The 22703-nt window shown below is 44.8% G+C and overlaps 1 protein-coding gene across 1 annotated transcript in view; it reads right to left on the reverse strand.

Moving 5' to 3' along the window:
* Nucleotides 1–22703, reverse strand: part of LOC138249169 (acetylserotonin O-methyltransferase-like) — a 640042-nt gene that overhangs the window by 313635 nt on the left and 303704 nt on the right. The window contains exon 4 of the mRNA XM_069203173.1: nt 5903–5971. Coding sequence (XP_069059274.1) covers nt 5903–5971 — 69 coding nt within the window. The remainder of the gene's footprint in view (nt 1–5902; nt 5972–22703) is intronic.

Consider the following 22703-nt stretch of genomic DNA (forward strand, 5'->3'; position numbering starts at 1 on the left):
GTCCAGTTATTCCTTATTAGTGAAATGTAGTAGTGTTCTAGCAGCTTAAGATGATAGAGGTAGCTATAGCACAGCAGCTTAGGCTGAACTAGGAGACATGCAAAGCTCCTGCAGTACCACTTACAGTTACACAGTACTTATACACAAGTAAAGACAATACTCAGTGTTACCAAAAATAAAGGTATTTATTTGGGTGACAAAAGGCTAAAAATATCTTAGAGGCAATACTCCTTTTGGAGGTAAGTATTATACACAATGGGGGTAATTACGACCCTGGCGGTCGGAGACCGCCAGGGGTAATGTGGCGTCCGTGCCGCCAACAGGCTAGCGGTACGGAGACCTGTATTACGACCGCGGCGGTAGCGCCGCGGTCGCACCGCCAGGGCCGGCGGTTTGCCGACGTTTTAGCCCCAGCGGTGATAATCCACCAGGGCAGCGCTGCAAGCAGCGCTGCCCTGGGGATTATGACTCCCCTACCGCCAGCCTGTTTCTGGCGGTTTGCACCGCCAGGAAGAGGCTGGCGGTAAGGGGTGTCCTGGGGCCCCTGGGGGCCCCTGCACTGCCCATGCCACTGGCATGGGCAGTGCAGGGGCCCCCTAACAGGGCCCCGGGCAGCTTTTCACTGTCTGCAGAGCAGACAGTGAAAAGCGCGACAGGTGCTACTGCACCCGTCGCACGGCCGCAACACCGCCGGCTCCATTAGGAGCCCGCTCCTATGTTGCGTCCTCATCCCCGCTGGGTCGGCGGGCGTAAACCTGGTTTGCGCCCGCTGGCCCAGCGGGGATGTCGTAATGGGGTCCGTGGGAGTGCGGCCGCATTGGCGGCCACACAGCAGTTACCGCTTAGCTTGTAATGACCCCCAATATATACTCTAGACACCAAAATAAGGTAAATAATTAGACATAGGATAGTGCAAACAATAGGAAATGCTATAGAATGCAATGGGAGAAAATAGGCCTAGGGCAACACAAACCATATACTAAGAAAGTGGAATGCAAATCACAAATTCCCCCCTTGACAAGTGTAGTGTGTGCAGAATTGCTGGGAGAGTAAGAATACAGTAAAGGTAAGTAAATTACCCCACCAAAGAGCCCAGAAAAGCAGGAGTACTGCAAGTTTCCTTAGGACACACTACAAGTCTTGATTAGAGTTATTACAAGAACCAACCAAGTCTGCAAACAACAAATGGTGGTTTCCTGGACCTGAAGACCTGCAAAGGAAGGAGGCCAAGTCCAGAATTCGAAAGAAGTTCCAGGAAGGACAGGAGCCCCTGCCAACCCAGAAGAGGGTGCAAAAGAAGAGTCCCCGGTTGGACGCAGGCTGCACCCTAGGAAGATGTCAGAGGGTTCCTGAATGATGCACTAGAAGTCCCACGTCATGAAGTTGGATGCAGACGAGTTTTGGCACTGGATTCCTCCAACAAGCCTTGGTTCCAGCAAAGTCCTGTTTTGCGTCAAGTAGGCGCTATCTGGACTGAGGAGGGACCTGGGGGTCTCAACTCAGTGTGAGGAGGAAAAGGGGGCTCTCAGCACTTCAGAGAACCCTGAGAGCACCAGATAGCACCCATGGGAGTCCCAGGTCACGGGGACAAAGAAGGTGCAAAATGCAGTTGGTGCAGCACTACAAAGGAAGGTACCACGCCGCCGGAAAACAACTCAGCGAGTTGAGCGTCGCAGGAAAGAGTGCTGGCGACCTGGGCCAGGCTGTGCATGAAGGAATTTTGCAAATAGTGCACAGAGGCATCAGGAGGTGAAGAAGACACGGTGCACAGGGGTACTGTCATTCTGGGGGAAGGCAAAGTCTTACCTCCTCCAAATTGGGACAGCAGGACCTCAGGACAGTCTGTATCAATGGGGTCCACCCTCTGTTTTCCAAGAAGCACGCTCGTCACCAGGAGAGGAGTCCAAGAGAACCGGTTGTCCACTTAGAAGGTGTCTGCTTCAGCAGGTGAGTGACTTCATCACCCCACTGGAAATGTCTTCGGTCCTTCTGGTGCAGAGTGAAGACAGGGAGACCTCAGAGCGTGCACACCGTGGAAACTATTACATTTGCTGGCTGGAGCTGAAGTTGTAGAGGAAAGGTATCCCTTGTGGATACTTTGTTGCTGTTACAGCAGTTCCTGGAGCAGGCTGCGGTTGATCCGAGGTCAGAGGATGAAGTAGTAGTTGCAGAGGATTCCTGCTGGAAACTTGCAAGTAGAATCTGAAGAGAACCCACAGGAGAGACCTTACATAGCCCTGAGAGGGGGATTGGCTACCTTATCAGGTAAGGACCTATCAGGAGGGGTCTCTGATGTCACCTGCTGGCACTGGCCACTCAGAGGCCTCCAGGGTGTCCCCACATCTTGCAAAGTAAGATGGCTGAAGTCTGGGACACACTGGAGGAGCTCTGGGCACCACCCCTGGGGTGGTGATGGACAGGGGAGTGGTCACTCCCATTTCCTTTGTCCAGATTCGCGCCAGAGCAGGTACAAGGGGTCCCTGAACCGGTGTAGACTGGCTTATGCAAGGAGGGCACCATCTGTGCCCTTCAAAGCATTTCCAGAGGCTGGGGGAGGCTTCCCCTCTCCAGCCTGTAACACCTATTTCCAAAGGGAGAGGGTGTAACACCCTGGTCCCAAATGAAATGCTTTGTTCTGCCTTCCTGGGACTCAGCTGCTCAGACCCCTGGAGGGCAGAACCCTGTCTGTGAGGTGGCAGCAGTTGGAGCTACAGTGCAAGCCTCAGATAGCTGGTTTGGCAGTACTGTGGGTCCATAGTGGAGTCCCCAGGATGCATGGAATTGGCTACCCAATACCAGATTTGGAAGAGGGGACAATTCCATGATCTTAGACACCTTACATGGCCATATTCGGAGTCACCATTGTGAAGCTACATGTAGGTATTGACCTATATGTAGCGCACGCGTGTAATAGCGTCCCCACACTCACAAAGTTCCGGTAAATGGCCCTGAACTATGTGGTGGCACCTTTGCTAGTACAAGGGTGCCCTCACACTCAGTAACCTTGCACCTAACCTCAGCAAGTGAAGGTTAAACATATAGGTGACTTATAAGTTACTTAAGTGCAGTGAAAATGGCTGTGAAATAATGTGTGCACTATTTCACACAGGTTGCAGTGGCAGTCCTGTGAAAGGGTTTGTCTGAGCTCCTTATGGATGGCAAAAGAAATGCTGCAGCCCATAAGGATCTCCTGGAACCCCAATGCCGTGGGTACCTAGGTACCATATACTAGGGACTTATAAGGGGGGTCCAGTGTGCCAATTGAAATTGGTAAATGAAGTCACTAGTCTATAGTGACAAATTTAAAAGCAGAGAGAGCATAAGCACCGATGTTCTTATTAGCAGAGCCTCAGTGACACAGTTAAGCACTACACAGACACACACATTAGGCCATAAACTATGAGCACTGGGGTCCTGGCCAGCAGGTTCCCAGTGAGACAGGCATAAACATGCTGATATACAGGTACAAAATGGGGGTAACATGCAAAGAAAGATAGGGATCCACTATTTGTTTCCCACCCATTTTTGTCACTAACTGAAAGAAGGCTGAAATCACAATAAAATAGTAAAAATGGGGTATGTCCCAGTAAAATGCCAAAATTGTGTTGAAAAACTGGGTTTTATGATTCAAGTCTGCCTGTTCCTGAAAGCTGAGCTGGGAAGCTGGTGATTTTAGCACCACAAACCCTTTGTTGATGCCATTTTCAAGGAAAAAAGACAAGCCTTCTTCTGCAGCCCTTTTTTTTTAAAAAAATGAAATTTTCGCTGTATTTTGGCTAATTTCTTAGTCTCCTTCAGGGGAACCCACAAGGTCTTGGTACCTCTACAAACCCTAGGATGTTGGAAAAATAAGGACACACATTTGGCGTGGGGAGCTTATGTGGACAAAAAGTTATGAGGGCCTGAGTACAAACTGTCCCAAATTGCCAAAAAAAGGCCTGGCACCTGAGGGGAAAAGGCCTGGCAGCGAAGGGGTTAAACATGTCTCAGGCCTGCCACTGCAGAGCCTGTGTGCCGTTTCACTGCCACTTTTACTTGGCATTTAAAACCCCTTTCCAAGCCTTAAAGTCTCCTTTTATTACAGATAAGTCACCCCTATGGTAGGCTCTAGGAAGCCCATAGGGCAGGGGATGCTATCTGAGTAAAAGGCAAGACGGACTTTTAAGTTTTACATGTTCTGGTAGTGAAAAACACATTTTTCACTACTGTAAGGCCTGCTCCTCTCATAGTCCTGCATTGGGAATTCCTTAGAATACTTTAAAACTGTAATTCATGATCAGGGAGGAGTCACTTTATAATGTTTCATATTGTTGTAATGGTAATGATAAATCCTCTTTACTGGTAAAGTCGGATTTAGCATTATTATTTTAGAAATCCCGCTTTTAGAAAGTGGTCATTTCTCTGCTCTTTCTGCTTCGTGAGCCTTGCAGCCTCTCTCCAATATATGTCTGGTGTAGGTGACAGCTACACTTTGTGCATTCTCTCTAGACAGCCACAAACACAGGAAGGTTGTGTCTGAAGCACTCATCTGCATCTTGATGGACCTTCCTGGGCAGGAAGGGTGGAGGGGAACTGACACACATGAAAATATGTTGGGTTTGGCTAATGCTAGTGGGTGGAACACTGAAGGGTAAAAGGAATGTGGAATGTAGGGGAGAATATGCATTTTTTGAATATGGGACATTTGTTTCCTCCCAGCTGCCCTCCTGGTTGTATGTCATGAAGCTTCAAATAAAACTTACTTTGAGGATCTCCCTGCCTCCTGTGATCTTTGGAAACTGATCTCTTTAATAGAGAACTGCCTGTCCTGACACACAGGGCTGATTACCCCCTACTGATAGTCTGGAACCAGAGCTGGGGTGAAAGGAAGACCTGTGCACTTGGGTATAAACACTGGGGCTCTAACCTGCCAAATCAGTACACTCCCGGACCTGGAAAGAACTCTGCTGGAGTAAAGACTGCTGTGCTGTACCAATTGCCAATGTGCCTGGATTGACTGTTTTGAGGAACAGCTTTTCTGCTTTGCTGAGCTGCCCTGCTGATTCCTGCCCTTCTGAGGACAAGGATTGGACCCACCTCACTTGAACCCAGAGTGACTCCAAAGGCTTGCTGGCTTTCCTTCTGTTTACTGAAGTCTGAGGGACACACAAGACTTCCTGTAGCTCTCCTGGTGCCGCTGGACTCTGCCACCTGTGAGTTCTACCCTTGCCTGAGGTGTCCCCTCCAGGATTGGGCATGAATGACAAGGAGAGAGAGGGAAACAGAGAAGGAGAAAGAGAAAAAGAGAAAGATCAATTGAGGGGAGAAGAGACAGAGAAGAGACAGAGAATAAATGATGGCTGGATAGATGGAAAGAGAGAGGGGAGAAGAGAGCAGGGCTAGGATGAACATATTTGCCAGGGCTGCTTTTCGTTTTCAGTTCTGACCCAGAGAAGGGGTTTTCCAACCTGCTGCTGCCCCCTTCGACCATGTGCTAATCACAATTAATGAATATTCTCAAGTGCATTATTATTGGAACACTGGTCCTTTGCTTTTGTTATGTGCCTTTTTCATCTTTTGCCAGTGGCACACCATTTGGGAAATAGGACATTACCTCTAGATGAAGACATATAAAACGTTCTTTAAAGCTGTAGAATGAAAATGAATGTCATTCCCCTTCACAAAAACTTAATGGCACAAACAAGGCACATAAATTGTGTTGAAGAAGTAGAGAATTGTCATCAGTGTTAAAGCACACAAAAATGGACAGTTGAAAACTGCAGACACCAGATGTAATTTACATCAAAAGAGATTACGTCTATGCCTAAATGATGTGCTGCTTGGTTTGGAATTGCAAATAAGCAAGAACAAATGGAGTACAATTCTTTACATTCCATCAGAAACAAAATGGAATTAACATTACCAATAAATGACTTCAAATGTGTGTTTTGAAGGTATTCCATAAGCTTTTTCGTGCTGGCTTGTCCCTTCCCTGTAGACAAAATAATAATGAGAGATTTACACACGGTTTTGTTCCAGAATTTCGTTTCCTCAGTCTCCTAGCCAGTTATAGCTAAGTAGACAAATATTTATTTAATCGATTATCAAATATTTTAATGATCAAATTAAGTTAACATTAGGCATTGATAAACCTATTTGTTAGATGAAGTGCTTCGTGATACTTGTGCGACGTTATGTGTGTTGTCCCAGTTCATTTATTAAAGAAAATCACATTATGAAGTGTCATCTTGGGCTACAGCAATATGAAATATGTAAGCTGGGCCGCTTTGACTAATACAGTTGAGTTGTATCCTCAAAGAAGAGTGTTACGAGGAGTCAGAAATGTGCATTGTAAGTAGCGATATTTTTTAACAAAGGCCATGTATTTTTGTTGCATCTCTAAGAAAGTTTATATGCATGTGTGATTTTACCTTGGAATCCAAAAAAGCTGTAAACCCAAAAAATAATATAATAAAATCAAACAAATAAACATGATTGGGCAAGGGCAATTTTTAAACACAACTATATGCCATAATGCTGAGTTAAATGGAATCCATATAACATGCATTTCTGAAAGAAAAATCCATAAACCAGCAATTATGATATCATTCCAACATTAAAGTTAATGCATCAAGGAGCACTCACTGGCTCTAATGAAAAGGCTACTTCATGCCTCATCAGCAAAACTAATGAGACCACAAATGAGACAAAGTAAGCATCCACAATATACCATGGCCTTGATGAACAGCCCATCCACGCAAGAGCAACTCATGAAAAATACATAAAAGGCAACGGGTGAAAAGGACCAAACAGAAGCCCACTTGAAGCCCACTCATTTGTTGCGCTTCTTACTGTATTTTCTTTGAAAGAATTGATGACACGAGTCTTTGAACAGGTAAAGTTCTTTGTTGGCAAGCCTAGCAATTTATATACAAGGTAAAACCTAACACGTAAGCTCATTTATCAAGAGTTTCATTATTATGATGTTTTGTCAGCTCTACTTTTACAATATAATAAACCCCACATTGGTCACAACAGAAACTGCCACAATCCGACTTTGCCTTTGACCCAGACACTGTCCACAAATATAAATGCACAAGTACCAACCATCTCCTTCCTATCCCAAAATTCTTACTAGCGGAATGCAAAGCTAATGAAAACACAAACTGATTTCTCATGAATCTCAATCAACAGCCTAATGCTACTGTAGCTAGTAGTATTAAATAAAGCAAATTATTTGATTGAACGTTTCCTAATTGTTCAGGCTGATGGCAAACACTCTTTTTTAACGATTTGTTGTACCAGAGTGAATTAGCAAACTATATATGTGTTCTACCCGTATGTATGTCACAAATGATTTGACTGTTGTTGGAGAGATAACAAAAAACAATTATGCCCAAATGAAGTTTGCCCAAATGTATTTAGATAGTTAGGCAAAGTGTAATGCTTGCATGCACATTGGCAGCAGGTGCCCTATATAATGCTGAACATTTGATGCTAACTGCACCAGACTTGCATGATTTTCTTCCTATACCTCTTCAAATGAGAATACACATGATAGAAATCAAAACTTTAGATACGCAGTTGCACGTTTTATTCATGAGAACACTAAAGTACCTTGAGATAGACACAAGAAATGTGAACTATTCAGGCGTTGGTAATTTGTGAATCCTTTTTGGAGGTGTTGAGAATTTCGAGGAGGCCGTGTACATCAAGATGGAAGTTAAAGAATAAGCATAGCATCAGCAATTAAGGCGGTTCCTAAGCAGATTTTTCATGCAGTTTTCACAGTGTTGACTTGCATATTTCGTTACTAATATTTGAAGAACCAATGCAACTCCTCTAATGAACACTGACTTTTGCTATCTGAAGCTGCTTGAGTGCATGTAACATTATTTTGGTGGTGATGCTGCTATTCCAAACCATTGGCTTGTTCTAATGACCTAATTACAAGTGTTCAATAACCCCGTAACCAGAGTTAAATAATCCAGGAACATTAGTAATTTCCAGGATGAAGTTACTGGTTAGGAGCCTGAGGGACCCTTCAGAAGTGAAGAACTACCAGGAGTATCAGTAATTATGGCCCTGATCCCACTGGTTGTTCATCATTTCACACCCTGAAACTCCACCTACTACTAACAGGCAGAAGCAGGTAGAGTCTATAGGTGATATGCCCCTGACCCACGTTGTTCCCTTGGGACTTGTAATTACGATGGGGCTGGTAACTTCCGTTCCTGGCCTATTGAGATAAACATGCACTCAAAATGAGACCCTTATGTTTGGCGCTCTACACGTCAGCTAAACAGCCCTTAAACACGTAGAGTAGAAAATTATGTTTTTTATAATTCAGTACTTACATCTTTATATGTGTCTCAATTTATTTAGTTAAGACATAGGCTGCCTTAGCTCTTTCATATTAAGACAAAGAGTGTGGGTCTGATTCATAAATAATTCTTCTGTCTACTGAACAAAATGGATTTTTACAGGCAACTAATATATGACTATTCCGCCTTAACTCTTTATATAGTGCTGAACAAGCCTTTGCTGCTTTAGTGGTGGCAAAGTGCGAGATTAATTTAAATTTAGTGTAACGAGCAGTAAAATAGCCAACTGGCCTCCATGAAGCGTCCTTTAAAAAAAATATTTTTTATCTCTGGCAGGATCCTTGGGGGACCCCTGCACCAAGGCAAGGGGCTCAGGGTATCCCTATCCTGCCCCCTTTTCTTTTTTAATCTTTTTTTTGTGGGACTCGGCTGAAGTCGAGTCCCAACGCTTCCTTCTTGAAGTGTTGGCAGCCAATCAGATATTAGCACTGGGACTGTTGGATCCATGGAGGATGTACATCCCTAGATATTTATATTTATTTTTCCTTTAATAGCTCTAAAACTATTGAACGGATTTACACCAGATCACAAAAAGCACGGACCAATAGATAGCTTTCTACTACAATTGGTGTAATTCTGTGCAGCGGTTCAGGCTGTAGTATTTAGATTTGTATTTGTGATTCTTAAAGAGCTCATTCAGACCAGTGGTATTGAAGCGCTAAGCGGGTGAGAGTTGCCAATGCAATTCCAGGATCTAGAGTGAAAACAATGAGGTCTTGAGTTGCTTGCGGAAAGGAATAGACGGTGAAATACTTCTACTTGTTATAGGGAGCCAATTCCATAACTTAATAGCTGCTACTGAGAAGGCCCTATCTCCCCATTTTACTGTTTTGCTCCTCAAGGTCCGTTCCATCTTAAGATCGGATGATCTTAATAGGTGACTCGGCTTGTAACAATTGATAGCTGTTCTCAAGTATCTTGAGCCTTGAGAATGAAGGGCCTTAAGAGCCAGACATAGGCCCATATTTAAAGTGAAATGAAGGAGCGTGATGTTGCACCGAAATTGGCAGCGCCATGCTTTGTCATTTTCACAACGCAGGGATGCACCATATTTAATTGAATACGGCGCACCCCTGTATTGTCCCCTGCACTGGAGCTAAATTGAGCAGCCTAGCGCCAACACAGGCATCCTTGCCCTATCATGCAAAGATGTCTGCGTTGAGGTGTGATTGTTTATGTGTGGGAAGGTGTCCCTTCCTGCACATAAACAATCACTAATGGTGATTTGGCACTTCTGTGTGTGCTGAAGAAGGCAGAACACACAGAAGTGCCAAAGCTTCATTTTGAAATGGTTGTTTATGTGCAGGAAGGGAGACCTTCCCACACATAAAAAACATGTCTGGCATTTTGCTCTTTCTATGCGTGCTGCAGAAAAAACAGGGAGGAATAAAAGTATACCTCCTCGTTGCGTCTTGCGAACACCACCCCTGGGTTGGTGTTACATTTTGGAGCTGCCTGAAGTTTACAAAAACTCGGAAATATGAGGCAGCATCAAAATGCAATGGGTGTTGCTGTGGCACACCCACAGAAGCACCCATTGCACGCCCCTTCAACACAAAGGGCTGTGAAGGGGCTGTATTTACAAGGTGGTGTTAAGCCACAAAAAGTGGCTTAAAGCCACCTTGTAAATATGGCGTAGGGCATTGAGCCTCTGGAAAAGTGATGCTCTGGTGGCGCTAGGGGATCATAAATATGCCCCATGGTGCCTTACAAATTATTTGTTTCCTGATTGGGAGCCAGTGCAGCTCCCTCATACCTTCCTTGGTAGATTTAAACTTGGATAGCCCAAGCACCAGTAGGGTGGCTGAATTTTGAGTAATCTGCAGTTTGTTCAGGGATAGATGATTAATATTTAAATATAGGGTGTTACAGTAGTCTAGTCTAGATATAATAAGGGCCAAAGGCACTGTTACTCTGAGTTCCTATGGGATAAATGGCAGCACTTTTTTAAAATTGTATTCATCCATGAGCAGGTGTTGGTGACTCTATTACCTGGGCATCAAAGGATTAAACTGAACTGTAAATGACCCTGAGGTTCTTAGCTGTGGGTATAGGTGTAGGTGGAGTCCCACATCTCTCGGGCCACCAGTTTAGGTTTCAAATAGAGGTTCTTGCCTAAAAAATAATAACCTCAGTTATGTCACCATTCTTTTTCAGCCACTTGTGACACATCCACTTATTAACCACTCTCATACAGGTTCGAAACATGTCAGCTGTGATGTGCACCTTGTCTTTAAAGGAGGCAATTATCTGGGTGTCATCAGCATATGAGGAAACCTGGAAGTCAAAAGACCAAACCAGTTTAGCAAGGGGGGCAACGTCCAAACTAAAAACGGTTGGGCTTAAAGAGGACCTCTGGGGGAGTTGCAAAGGAACAGAGCTAAAGTTACCACACTTGTCTGACAGTGTTCTGTCTTGGAGGAATCTCTCCAAAATACTCAGAGACGATCCTTTCAAACCTCCCTGATATAAGCAGTGTGTCGATATCTTGGGCGAAATAGTGTCAAATGCCCCCGACAGGTCCAGCAGGATTAGAACAGCGCTACCTCTCTGATCTACCTGTTTTCTAATGGTATCTGTGGTAGCAGTTAGGGGTACTCTGTACTATGGGTTTTCCAGAATCTGTGGTGGAAATATCCAGACAGTTGTGATCCAAAGTAAAGACCTGTAGTCATGTGTAAAATCCCTATGCGAATGAACATGGGAAAACGTGTTTTGAGACCCCCTCTTTTTCTTGGCCACCGCTTGATGAATCACTCAAAACTTTGAAAAAACTGCCTACTGGTGTATGCATATATATACATGCAGACACAATCACACACACACACACACACACACATATATATATATATATATGTATGCATATTCACTGAATTTACTTGCACAAAACCATATAAATTCAACAGTTAGAGCTATTTCAAGTAACTATAACTTGCACCCTAAGGTAATTATAATTTGTCACCCCATTAATAGTTTTTTCTTAATTTGACTGCTATTGTTTCATTGATATTTTATTGATGTTCTCAAAGTTGTCATGAGTGCTGTAATGTCTGTGGTAATTACAAGTGCATAACAATGGCACGAGTAATAGTTACCTTTGGGCGTAAGTTATAGATACTTGAAAAAACTTACTGAAGACTGCTTAATTTCTGTTTTTGTGCAAGCGAATTCAGAACCTGACTGTAATGTCTCTGTAACCTTTGTTTTTTTAAGCAAATTTCTATGTTTCTTATAATGTAAGGTATTTTTAATTACTATACATTAAACCAACCACCGCTGTGCATGGGCTTTAGCCAAGCGTTGTGGTGGCCTGCGGCCAGGCCTTGCAGCCAACCCGCTATAACTACTCAACCCAGCGCCACACATGGTCTTCGGCTGTGTGTGGCAGGGGTTGGTCCAGGGCCTGGCCTGCAGCCAGGATCTGCGGCCAACCCCCTATAACCACCCAATCCCCAACCCCATCACTACAGGGGTTGGCCAACCCCCTAAAGCCACCCAACCACTCATGCATAAGACTCTGTGTGCATGACTGTTTGAGTACGTCTGTGAGTGGATTGCCTCTTTCTTCTTATTTGTGACCTTTATTTTGCCTCTTTCGGTTAGATTCTCACCTTTATTTTGCCTCTAGCTGCTGGTTTCTGACCTCTATTTTGCTTCTTTCTGCTTGTTTCTGACCAGTATTCTGCCTCTTTCTGCTTGCTATTGACCTTTATTTTGTCTCTTTCTGCTCGCTTCTGACCTTTATTTGCTTCTTTCTACTTGTTTCTGACCTTTATTTTGCCTCTTTATTCTCATTTCGCACCTTTATTTTGCCTCTTTCTGCTCAATGCAGACCTTTATTTTGCCCCTTTCTCCTCATGTCTCATCTTTATTTTGCCTCTTTCTGCTAATTTCTGACCTTTATTTTACCTCTTTTTACTTGTTTATGACCTTTCTTCTGTCTCTTTCTGCTAATTTCTGACCTATACTTTGGCCCTTTCTGCTTGTTTCTGACCTTTATTCTGCCTCTTTCTGCTAATTTCCTGCCTTTATTTTGCCTCTTTCAGCTAATTGCTGACCTTTATTCTGCCTCTTTCTGCTTCTTTCTCACCTGTATCTTGCCTATTTCTGCCCATTACTGACGTTTATACTGCATCTTTCTGCTCGTCGTGGCCTTTATTCTGCCTCTTCTTGGACGTTTCTCACCTTTATTTGCCTCCTTTAGCTCTTTGCTGAACCTTATTTTGCCTTTTTTGCTCGTTGCTGACCTTTATTCTAAATTTTTCTGCTCTTTATTCTGCCTCATTCTGCTCTTTTCTCAACTTTATTTGACCTCTTTCTGCTCTATGCTGACCTTTGTTTGGCTGTTTCCGCCCTTTAATTTGCCTCTTTCTGCTTCCGCCTTTATCTTGCCTTTTTCTGCTCATTTCTGACCTTAGTTCTGCCTCTTTCTGCTTGTTTCTCCCCTTTTCTGCCTCTTTCTGCTCTTTTTAGGACCACAGGGATCCTCAGTGCTCCTGTGGGCCCATCTGCCTCCCCATCTCCTGCGGGAGCTGGCATTGCTCTTGCACACAGGGGCCTGCTAAACATGCAGCTCCCTGTATGCAAGAGCAATTGTTTCATCTCTTTCCCTGCCCGCATGTCTGCACGCAGGGAACAAGATAAAACCTCTACTTCCAGTGGGGGAGAGCATTTTGAGAGCTCTCGCCCGCTGGAACTGGAGTATTTGCTCTGACTTTGCTGGAGCTGTCAACGCTCCTGCCAAGTTAGAGCAAACAGGTATGGCCCAGGACGGGGCACCCTGGGACATAGAAGGAGTGAGCCCTAAGGGGTGACAGTCCCAAGGGCTATAACTGGTTCTATCAGGGGGCCTGCATGGCCCACCTCCAACCTTCAATTTACCCACAGGGAGGTGGTGGTCCCCGGGGCCATGGGACCGTGACGGACCCCCCTCATTATTTTTGTTCAGTCCCAGGGAGGTGGTGGTCCTGAGGGCGGCAGGTGGGACAGGCAACCCCTCCTTCATTTAAGCAAATTGCCCCAGGGAGGTGGCAGGCCCGGGGCTGTGAGGGACACCATACAAGCCTCCCCCATTTTAAATAAAGATTTTGCCCCAGGGAGATGGTGATCTCCAGTGTGTTGGGGCCACCTGCCTCCCCTGCATATTTCTGCATAACTGCCCCAGGGAGGAGGTGGTCCCTGGGGCTAATATAAGCCCTAGGAGGGCTTCCCGTGTGCCCACTCCTTTTTCAATCCCTGATGCCCCCTAGACCTGGCACATCTGGGGACTTTTTCCAAAACAAGGGTGGGAGCCAGCTTTTGTTTATTTTTTTAAATTTTCACCTGAGGTGTGGATACACCACGACTCTCTGCAAAAACTCAAAAACCTGATTTTTTGCCCTGTAGGGGGTCCCTCTGACACCTCAGTATCAGAGCTAAGAGGTCAGGGTGTCCCTACCCTGGCCCCTTTTATTTTTTTAAATCTTTTTTTCAGAAACTCTGCGGAATCTGAGTCCCAAGATGGCTGCCAAACCTTCCTAGTTGAAGTGTTGGCAGACAATCAAATCTCAGCACAAGATCGGGAAGGTTTGAGGTGCCTTCGAGTCCTTATGTATACAAATTTGATTTTTCTTTAATATCTCTGAAACTACTGATCAAATCTACACCACATAACAAAAAGGGTGCTTTCCGGGCCAACATTATATATATTTATTTTATCGGGTGACCAGAGAGGGAATTGTAGGATTTTTGTCCCTCAATAACTTTGCACCTGTTTGATGAATGTCCATGAAACTTTTGCAGACTTACTGCCCTCATTTCATTATCAGAGCACTGAAAGGGTTGTGGCATTTGGTCAAGGGGATGCAAAGAAAAAAGTAGTGCCCCAAAATGGGTGTAAATCAAATACATTTTACATAGACGTCTGTATTTCATGTAGCGTGAAAAACGCTTGTTGGATTTTGACAATATTTGGCAGGAATGTATATTGTGGTTCACAGCTGATTCTGTTGCATATGGCAGGAAAGTAGGTAAGTATTTTTTAAGTTGTAAGTGTTTGAAACTTAGTGATATCTGTGGTTGTGGTAGTACTACGGTAATACCCAGGTACATAGCTATGAAAGGTCATCAGCTGATTGGCTAATGACTGCCTTTACAAAAGTTAAAAGCAATGTTAACACAAAAAGAGGCAAGAGGTACTACTCTTTAACCCTCCTCCCAAAATAAAAATCAATCACACACCTAGAGGTTTGTAAGGGATCTAATGAATAAAGTTCAAGTAAAACTATTGTAAGGACACCCTACCATCTCTCTCAAGGTATTGTTTGATAATATAACTGAGAAAGATGGTAAAGTGATAATACCTTGAGACTAACCAATCTTGTTTTTTTTTTTTTACCCTATCTGAGGAGCCTAGAATAAATGAACCAGAGATTTAGAGGGTATCCTTTAGATAGTTTTAACTGTGGATGGTTTTCACACAATGCAAAATACAAATCTTATGTAAATACGTTGGATTTAAGCATAAGCATGTGTTTTTTTTCTTTCAACCACTTTCACTAAACCCCACAAAACATTTACTCCTTCCACAATCAAACAGGTGGAACAAGTCTGCAAAATGTAGTGGACATTTATCAAATGGGTCCAAAGTTATTAAGGGTCAAAATTTAAAAAAATCCATAGGTCCATAATATATACAAATTTATTAAGAAAAATGTTTACCTATTAGCACTTAAATAAAGTTGTAATAGATTGTTCACAACTATTTAATTATATGTAACACCTTAACCTAGATGTCAGTGAACCACTGACTGTACTATAATGCGAATTTGTGATAAAACTACATGGATAATTTTTACCATTGGTAAACGCGGCCATCAACCAATCATATACTCAGTTCTAAGCCCCATGTACTGTGATAGACCATTAACTTAGCACTGTATACAATAGTACAATATATAACTATGTTTTATTCAATTTATAAGTTGAACGTTTTAGAGTAATATAAAAAAAATGACATTTACATATTATAATACATGTTTGGGAGATATAACGTTAAAATCTTTTCGCACACTTTAACGGTACATTTTCTTTAATTTACACACTACTTTATGCCAATCCACTGTGTGCTATTTAGTATATAACTCCACTTTATGACACTCCATTATACACAACTACATTGTATGCTAATGCACTGTACATTGGTTCACTCTTCTCCACCAAACTCCTCTGTATGTCACTATACTCTACGCTCTTATACTGTTCATTACTGTATTGCATTATACTTTTATATATGCCAGTTTCTGGATGTCCATAAACTGTACTGCTCCCAACTGTACTCTATTCCACTGTACAGAACTCCCCTTTACGTTATTCTACTATATGCTGTGTGACTATGCCCCACTTTAGGGTACACTATTAGAGTGTACAATATTCCAGTGTATGCTACGTCACTCTACAGTACTCCATCCTACTGAAATGCAGTGTATGGCATTGCACAGTACCACAATCTACAGTATGCTTTTACACCTTACAAAAATATATTCTACGTTTTGCACTAAACAACAATTCACTGTACATGACTAGACTTGATGCTTCTATAATCAACCCTATTTAGATGCACAACATTCTTAGTTACGCTCTTCCACTTTCTGCCAATCCAATGTAAGTTTCAAAATTTAACACCACTAAATTCAATAATACACTTACACTATACCCCACTGTAGCATTCCCCTTTCTGTTCTGCACTGCAGCACTGTACGGCTCTCCAATATATGTCACTCCACTTTACAGAATTTTACTTCACAACACTACATTGTACCATATTCCACTTTACAAAAGCCCACTGTACACCATTCAACTGTACGTCAATCCACTGTATGACACTCCTGTGTACCCCACGCCAGTGTACGTTACTCCAGTTTACGCCACTCCCCTGTACCATACTCCAATGTACACCACTTAACTAGGGTATTTCAGTATACTATATTACAATTCCACCCTCAGAATACCTACACGCAGACCCTTGGGGACTGCACAGCACAGTTAGCAGATCTCAAGGCTTTTGCCCTGGCGCTGGAACATACGGATCCAGATTTCCCAACACTAATTTTGTGTGATTTGTATTATTGTATTCAGTCATAACATGATTACCTGAATCACTGGTGCCTGAATGGCTTCAGAGATTCGAAAGGGAACACGATCCAACACAGAAACTCGTGGGGGAGGGTAGCTGACCTATACAATAGACTACAAAAAGTTCATGTAGTACTGTTGGATATGACCCTTTTTGCAGGGTCACCCTCAAACCTTTTGCCTCCTTTTTCCTACTTTTTTCTGACCAGCTTTTGTTGGCTTTAGGACTCAGGGCACTTTACCACTGCTAACCAGTGCTAAAGTGATTATTCTCACTGTCTAAATGGTATTGGTGATTGGCTATCCATGATTGGAATATTTGATTTACTAGTAAGTCCCTAGTAAAGTGCACTAGAGGTGCCCATGGCCTTTAAATCAAATGCTATTAGTGGGCCTGTAGTGCTGATTGTGCTACCCATATGAGTAGTTCTGTAAACATGACTTAGACCTGCCACTGTGTCTGTGTGTTCAGTTTTGAACTGCCAATTCGACCTGGCAAGTGTACCCACTTGCCAGGCCCAAACCTTCCCTTTTTGTACATGTAAGGCACCCCTAAAGTAGGCCCTAGGTAGTCCCATGTGGAGGGTGCAGTGTATGTTAAAGGTAGGACATGTTCTGATGTATTTTACATGTCCTGATAGTGAATTTACTTCTTTTAGTACCATTGTTTTAATTTCATTATAGGCTGCTATTCTGTGAAAGCGTCATTATCAGTGTTATGGATGACATACTTTGCATCACTCGCTTTTCTTTGGAATCAAAGAACAGCATGTGATGCACACAGAATAATATTTTGTGTTGCCTGCCGCAAGACTACATAAACAGTCCAGCGCTTAGGTGCATACCTGCATCAGGCTTCTGTGCATAAATACATGTCGCCCACAAAAACACTTGTAGGATAAAGGGTGGTAGTGGGGGTTCGAGCCAGAATTTCCATCCATTCTGCATGCCGGTTTTCAGTAGAACTGAGCCTTTGTGTCTCCATGGATCCTGATCTGGGGACTAACGGCCTGACCTTGTACCAAGGTAACTGGGGTAAGATGTGCTTCTCATGGACAGTCTACATACAGATTTGACTTACATCACCATGATCTCACTGAGGAGCTAGATATAAGGCTGCCACAAATCACCTTTACCGGTTGGGTTTTGGTGAGGTGCTGCTGGTGAGCCTGGAGTGTTGGGTCAACAACTGCCAACTGGTGTGGAGTGACTCAGTCACGTGCAACGCCAAAGGTGCTGCCTCCCCAAATCCAGCAGACTTGTTACTTTACAAGTGTCCTTGTGACAGAACATACCTCCCTTCTAACATACTCAACTCTATGATTACACACTGTATACACTGCACTGTAAACCACTACACTCTTTGCCACGCCACTATACACTACTCGAATGTATCCTGCTTTATTCTACACCACTCCCATGTATGCAACTCCACTCTACGCCACTCTGCTGTATGCCATTCTTGTGCGCGCCAGTCCAGTATACCTCATTCCACTTTACTCCACTGCACTATACCACAACAGATTTTACCACAATAGACGAACACTATCTTCCACAATATTCTACCACACTTCACATAATAACACTCCACTCAACAAAACTAAACTGGACAAATATTACAAATTTGCTACTAATATTATACTAACCATGAACGGGGAATATGCGTTTTGGGACCCCCTCCTTTTTCTCAGTTCCCACTTGATGGATCACCCTGAATCTTTAAGACAGCAGCTGAAGTCACCACCATTGATTTTTTGAAAATTTTGTGAAGATTCATCAAACAGCGCTAAAGTTATTAGCAAAACAAAAAAAAAAAATTCTATGGAGACTAAGGTGGTCATTGTGAACATGGGGGTCTGGACCGCCAAGCCGGCGGTGGCGGTCACTACCGTCAATGAAATGGCGGTCCAGACTGCCATATTCTGAACACAGGAGTTAACTGGCTGCAAACCAGCCACTTCACTACCACCCACCGTCAGGTGAGATTTGACCACCAGGCCGACTGTGGGCACATTGGACCTGGGGGTGGAGGCCAGACATGCAGTGGGATTATGATCCCATTTCCACAAGGGATTCCCTGGTGAGTTACCCCGCCAAGTAATCCCTGGCGGAAAGCATACTGTCACGGTTTCGGGCGGGTCTGATCAGGACTTTGGTTGGGACACCCCTTGAGGTCACTGAATATCCTAAAGAGGTAGTACACTGGGGCAGAGGAGCAGCTAAAGGCATACACGGAAAGGACATCTATGGATAGGCACAGGAAACAGGAAAGTAAAAGCAGAGCAACCCTTGTGTGAACAAACAGGAAACGGATTACCAGTGGACAAACACGCTGGGGTTGTACACAGAGTAAGGCGCAGAACCTCCCACAGTGACAGGGAATCTCAATGCCTCTGTGCAGTTTGCTCTTACAGATAGTCACCCTGCCAGCCCCATAGAAAGGAGGCAGCAGAAGTGATTCTGTCTCTGTACCCTAGAGCACAAACAAGGATAGTACTTACATACAAAGGACACGCTCTTGTGGGTCCAGCTGGAAACACAGTGGCGATTCCTGAGAAAACAGCAATAGCACACTGTCACTGTTAGGCACAAAATACAACGTATAACACTGGACAAGGATGGGGGCTGGAATTGCCTCCTGGAAACCAGGAGCCAACCCCAGTACACAGGAGGACACGTATACACTGGTGAAGACTGATAGAACACTTACCAGACACAAAGAACCAAGAAGAAACAGAAACAGAAGGGAACAAACAAAGAGGCAGAGGCAAGAACTAGGAACAGGCTCAGGCTGAAGCAAAGGCGGGTCTAGGACTTGAAAACAGGGTGCAAACTTCTGGCTGGGACAGACAGAGACAGGACTGGGAAACTGAGAACAGGCTCTGGCTGGAACAGGCAAGGACAGGACTGGAATACAGGGAGTAGGAAATGAGCAGTAAACAGGACTGGTAAACAGAGAGAAGATTCAGGCTGAAACAAGGCAGGAGCAGGGCAGAGAAACAGGGAGCAGGCTTTGGAAGAAACAAACAGGTACAAGGCTAAGAAGTAGGGAGCAGACTCTGGCTGGAACAACCAGGAACAGGGCAGAGAAACAGGAAACAAGATCAAGCTGGAACAGAACAGGAACAGGAACAAAACTGGAACACCATCCGACAAGGGGTCTGTAACACAAAGGAATTGAAGTCCGATGCACAACGGGGAGCTTGAGGAAATGGCTGCTTATCAGCAGTTCCAAGCTGGGCTGCACAGGAGTGGTCACAGGTGTGTGTGGTTTCGGACACTTGCAAGTCCTGGATGAGAGGATCCAGTTAAAAGGAGCAACTGGACTTCTCCCATTGAAAACAATGGGAAACAGAATTCGGGTTTTCCTGACTACCAAGCTGTGCATTATGGGATTTGCAGTCCCAAGAAGCAAATGTAGTCCTACACAAGTGTACCATAGAGAAAAGAGAAACAAACAGGAGTCAGCAAGGGACTCTAGATAGGTGTTCAAGGTGATTCCCAGACTTCTGACAGTCCCCTTACAGCGCCCCCTGGAAATGGGACGACCGAGTCGTAACACATACGGGTGACAGGAATAATAATTCCCCCCTTTCCAGTACACCTACCCACCCCCCAGACCCTAGAACAGCTCCCACCCCCTGAACCCCGAAAACCGACCCTCCACCCCCAAAACCCCATGTAGGTCCCCCCAACCCGACCCTCACTTTCCCCCCACCCCCTACCCCTACATACAGGTCCTCTCAAACCCCAACCCCCCACACCCACATGCACCCATTCACTTACATGCACACATGCATACATGCACTCAGACACACATCCCCCCCACACATATCATGTACACCCCCATGCACTCACACACTCACACACACACTCCCCTTCCATCTTGGACAACACTTACTTCTTCCATTGTGCTGCTCTGGGAGGGAACGGGCCCCCTGGATGCTGCTCCGCTGCCATAGCCACCTCTCCATACAACGCCACGCCTATAACTGCTTTATTATAGGCATGGCGGTGTATGGTCTGACGTGGCAGTGAGGGTGGAACAGCATCCACCCTCGCCACCGACCAGCAGCATGGCGCATGGCGGCCCTCATTGCCATCAATGGCTTTCATTGACCGACGGCACGGTTGGCGGCAGGGCATCCCACCAAAAATGTAATGACCACCTAAGTCCTAACTATATCTACCTAGTGGTGAATATATATATATATATATATATGCCACCTCCCGGGGCAGAATGACACTCAATATGGGGGGCTCCCTGGGTCCCCCCCATAGCCCTGGGGACCTCCACCTCCCTGGGGCATAGATACAAATTGATTGTGGGTGGTGTCCAGATCCCCTGAAGCCCTGGGGACCGTCAACTCCTGGGAGCAGAATGTCACTGAATGTGGGGGGACACCTGGCCCCCCCTGTAGCACCAGGGACTGCCACCTCCCCGGGGCGAATATAGATATTAAACGCAGCTGTCTTCCCAGCATCCCACAATCCTGTGGACCGCCATCTCCCTGGGGCAGAATGACATTGAGTACATAGGTGCTGCCGGGCCATCCTGCAGCCCCAAGGACCACCACCTCCCTGGGGCTAGGTTATATTGGAGGGGGGGCTATGCGGCCCACACCCGAGGAACCAATGATGGACCTGGGCACCGCAACCCCCAAGGCTGGCTCCTGCTATGTCACTTGGAGCCTACCCCCAGGACACAGCTGTTTGCTCTGACTTGGCGGCAGCCTTGACAGTTGCCAACAAATCAGAGAAAACACTCCACTCACAGCAAGTGAGAGCTGTCAAACAACTCTCATTTGCTGCGAGCAGAAGCTTCCTCTGTTTCCCTGCCTTCGGAGAGGCAGGCAGGGAAACAAAGAAAACATTGCTCTCACAGAGAGAGAGAGCAGGTCCATCTCTGTGACAGCAATGCCGGTTTCTACAGTAGGTGGGGACCCGGCTGGGACAGAGGGGGCCTTCAAGTTCCCTGCGATCCCCAACATTGTCACTGGGTGCTCCGGGTGGCACCTAGATCACATGGTTGGGCGCTGAGGGGTAGGGTTCCTTGGGCTGAGATTGGCCTGGGGAGGTGGGCCGTGCAGGGTTGGGTATATCATGAACTTTTTCAAGAAAATATGATGCTCAAAAAAAGTGTCTGTCTGGAAAACTTTGGGACGATCTGTCAAGCAGTGGCCGAGAAAAAGGTAGGTCTTTTAATCCCTGCATTTTCCCATAGCGATTTTAAGCAGCAATATCGCCCGAATCACTGGTCAGAATTATACCAAATTTAGCAGAAAGGTAGCTCTTGTTCCAGAAGCGCCCTGTTTGTTATTTGGTGTAAATCTGATCAGTAGTTTTTAAGAAATTAAAGAAAATCCAATTATATATATATAAATATATATATATATATATATATCAAAACAAATCCCTTTCAGGGTTAGAGTGACGCATAAATTATGCAAAAAAGAGAATAGAGAACTCTGGGTAGTTCCCAAGTTTAGGTGGAGAGCAGCTCTACTAAGGAGCACCCTGCAACACCAGCGACACTCTAGATTTGCTCACCTCAAATGTCTGTTTATCTAGCAAAGTATTTAAGCATTGGATCAGCAAAGTGCTATCCACGCCGAGCTAGATAGTGACATTTGAGGTGAGCAAATCTAGAGTGTCGCTGGTGTTGCAGGGTGCTCCTTAGTAGAGCTGCTCTCCACCTAAACTTGGGAACTACCCAGAGTTCTCTATTCTCTTTTTTGCATATATATATATATATATATATATATATATATAGATGAAGGCTCTGCGAACCCTTCCGATCGCATGAAAGAAAAGTGGCCAGGAAAGGGACACCCTGACCCCTTAGCTCTTGTGCAGAGCATTTTTTTTTTAAATGTTCGGCATGAGATGCAGTGGATCCACCAAAAATTGAAATAAATAAATAAATACATAAATAAAAAATAATAATAAAAACAAATGTGGGCTCCTGGCCTTGTTTCTGTGAAGCCCACAGTTGGGCCAGGTCCCGTGGGCATTGGAATTATCAATGCAAGGGGGGCACACAGTGGGGGGTACCCTGCCCCCCTCAGCCCCGGGGACTGCCACCTTCCCAGGGAAGAATGACACTGAATGCGTGGGGGCTGTGCAGTTCCCCTGCAGCCCTGAAGACCGCTACCTTCCTGGGGTAGAATGACACTGAATACAGGGAGGCTGACCGCCCCACCCTGCAGCCCTCGGGACTGCCGCCTC

The sequence above is a fragment of the Pleurodeles waltl genome, chromosome 8 (assembly GCF_031143425.1).
Source record: "Pleurodeles waltl isolate 20211129_DDA chromosome 8, aPleWal1.hap1.20221129, whole genome shotgun sequence".
In the NCBI taxonomy this organism is placed as follows: domain Eukaryota; kingdom Metazoa; phylum Chordata; class Amphibia; order Caudata; family Salamandridae; genus Pleurodeles; species Pleurodeles waltl.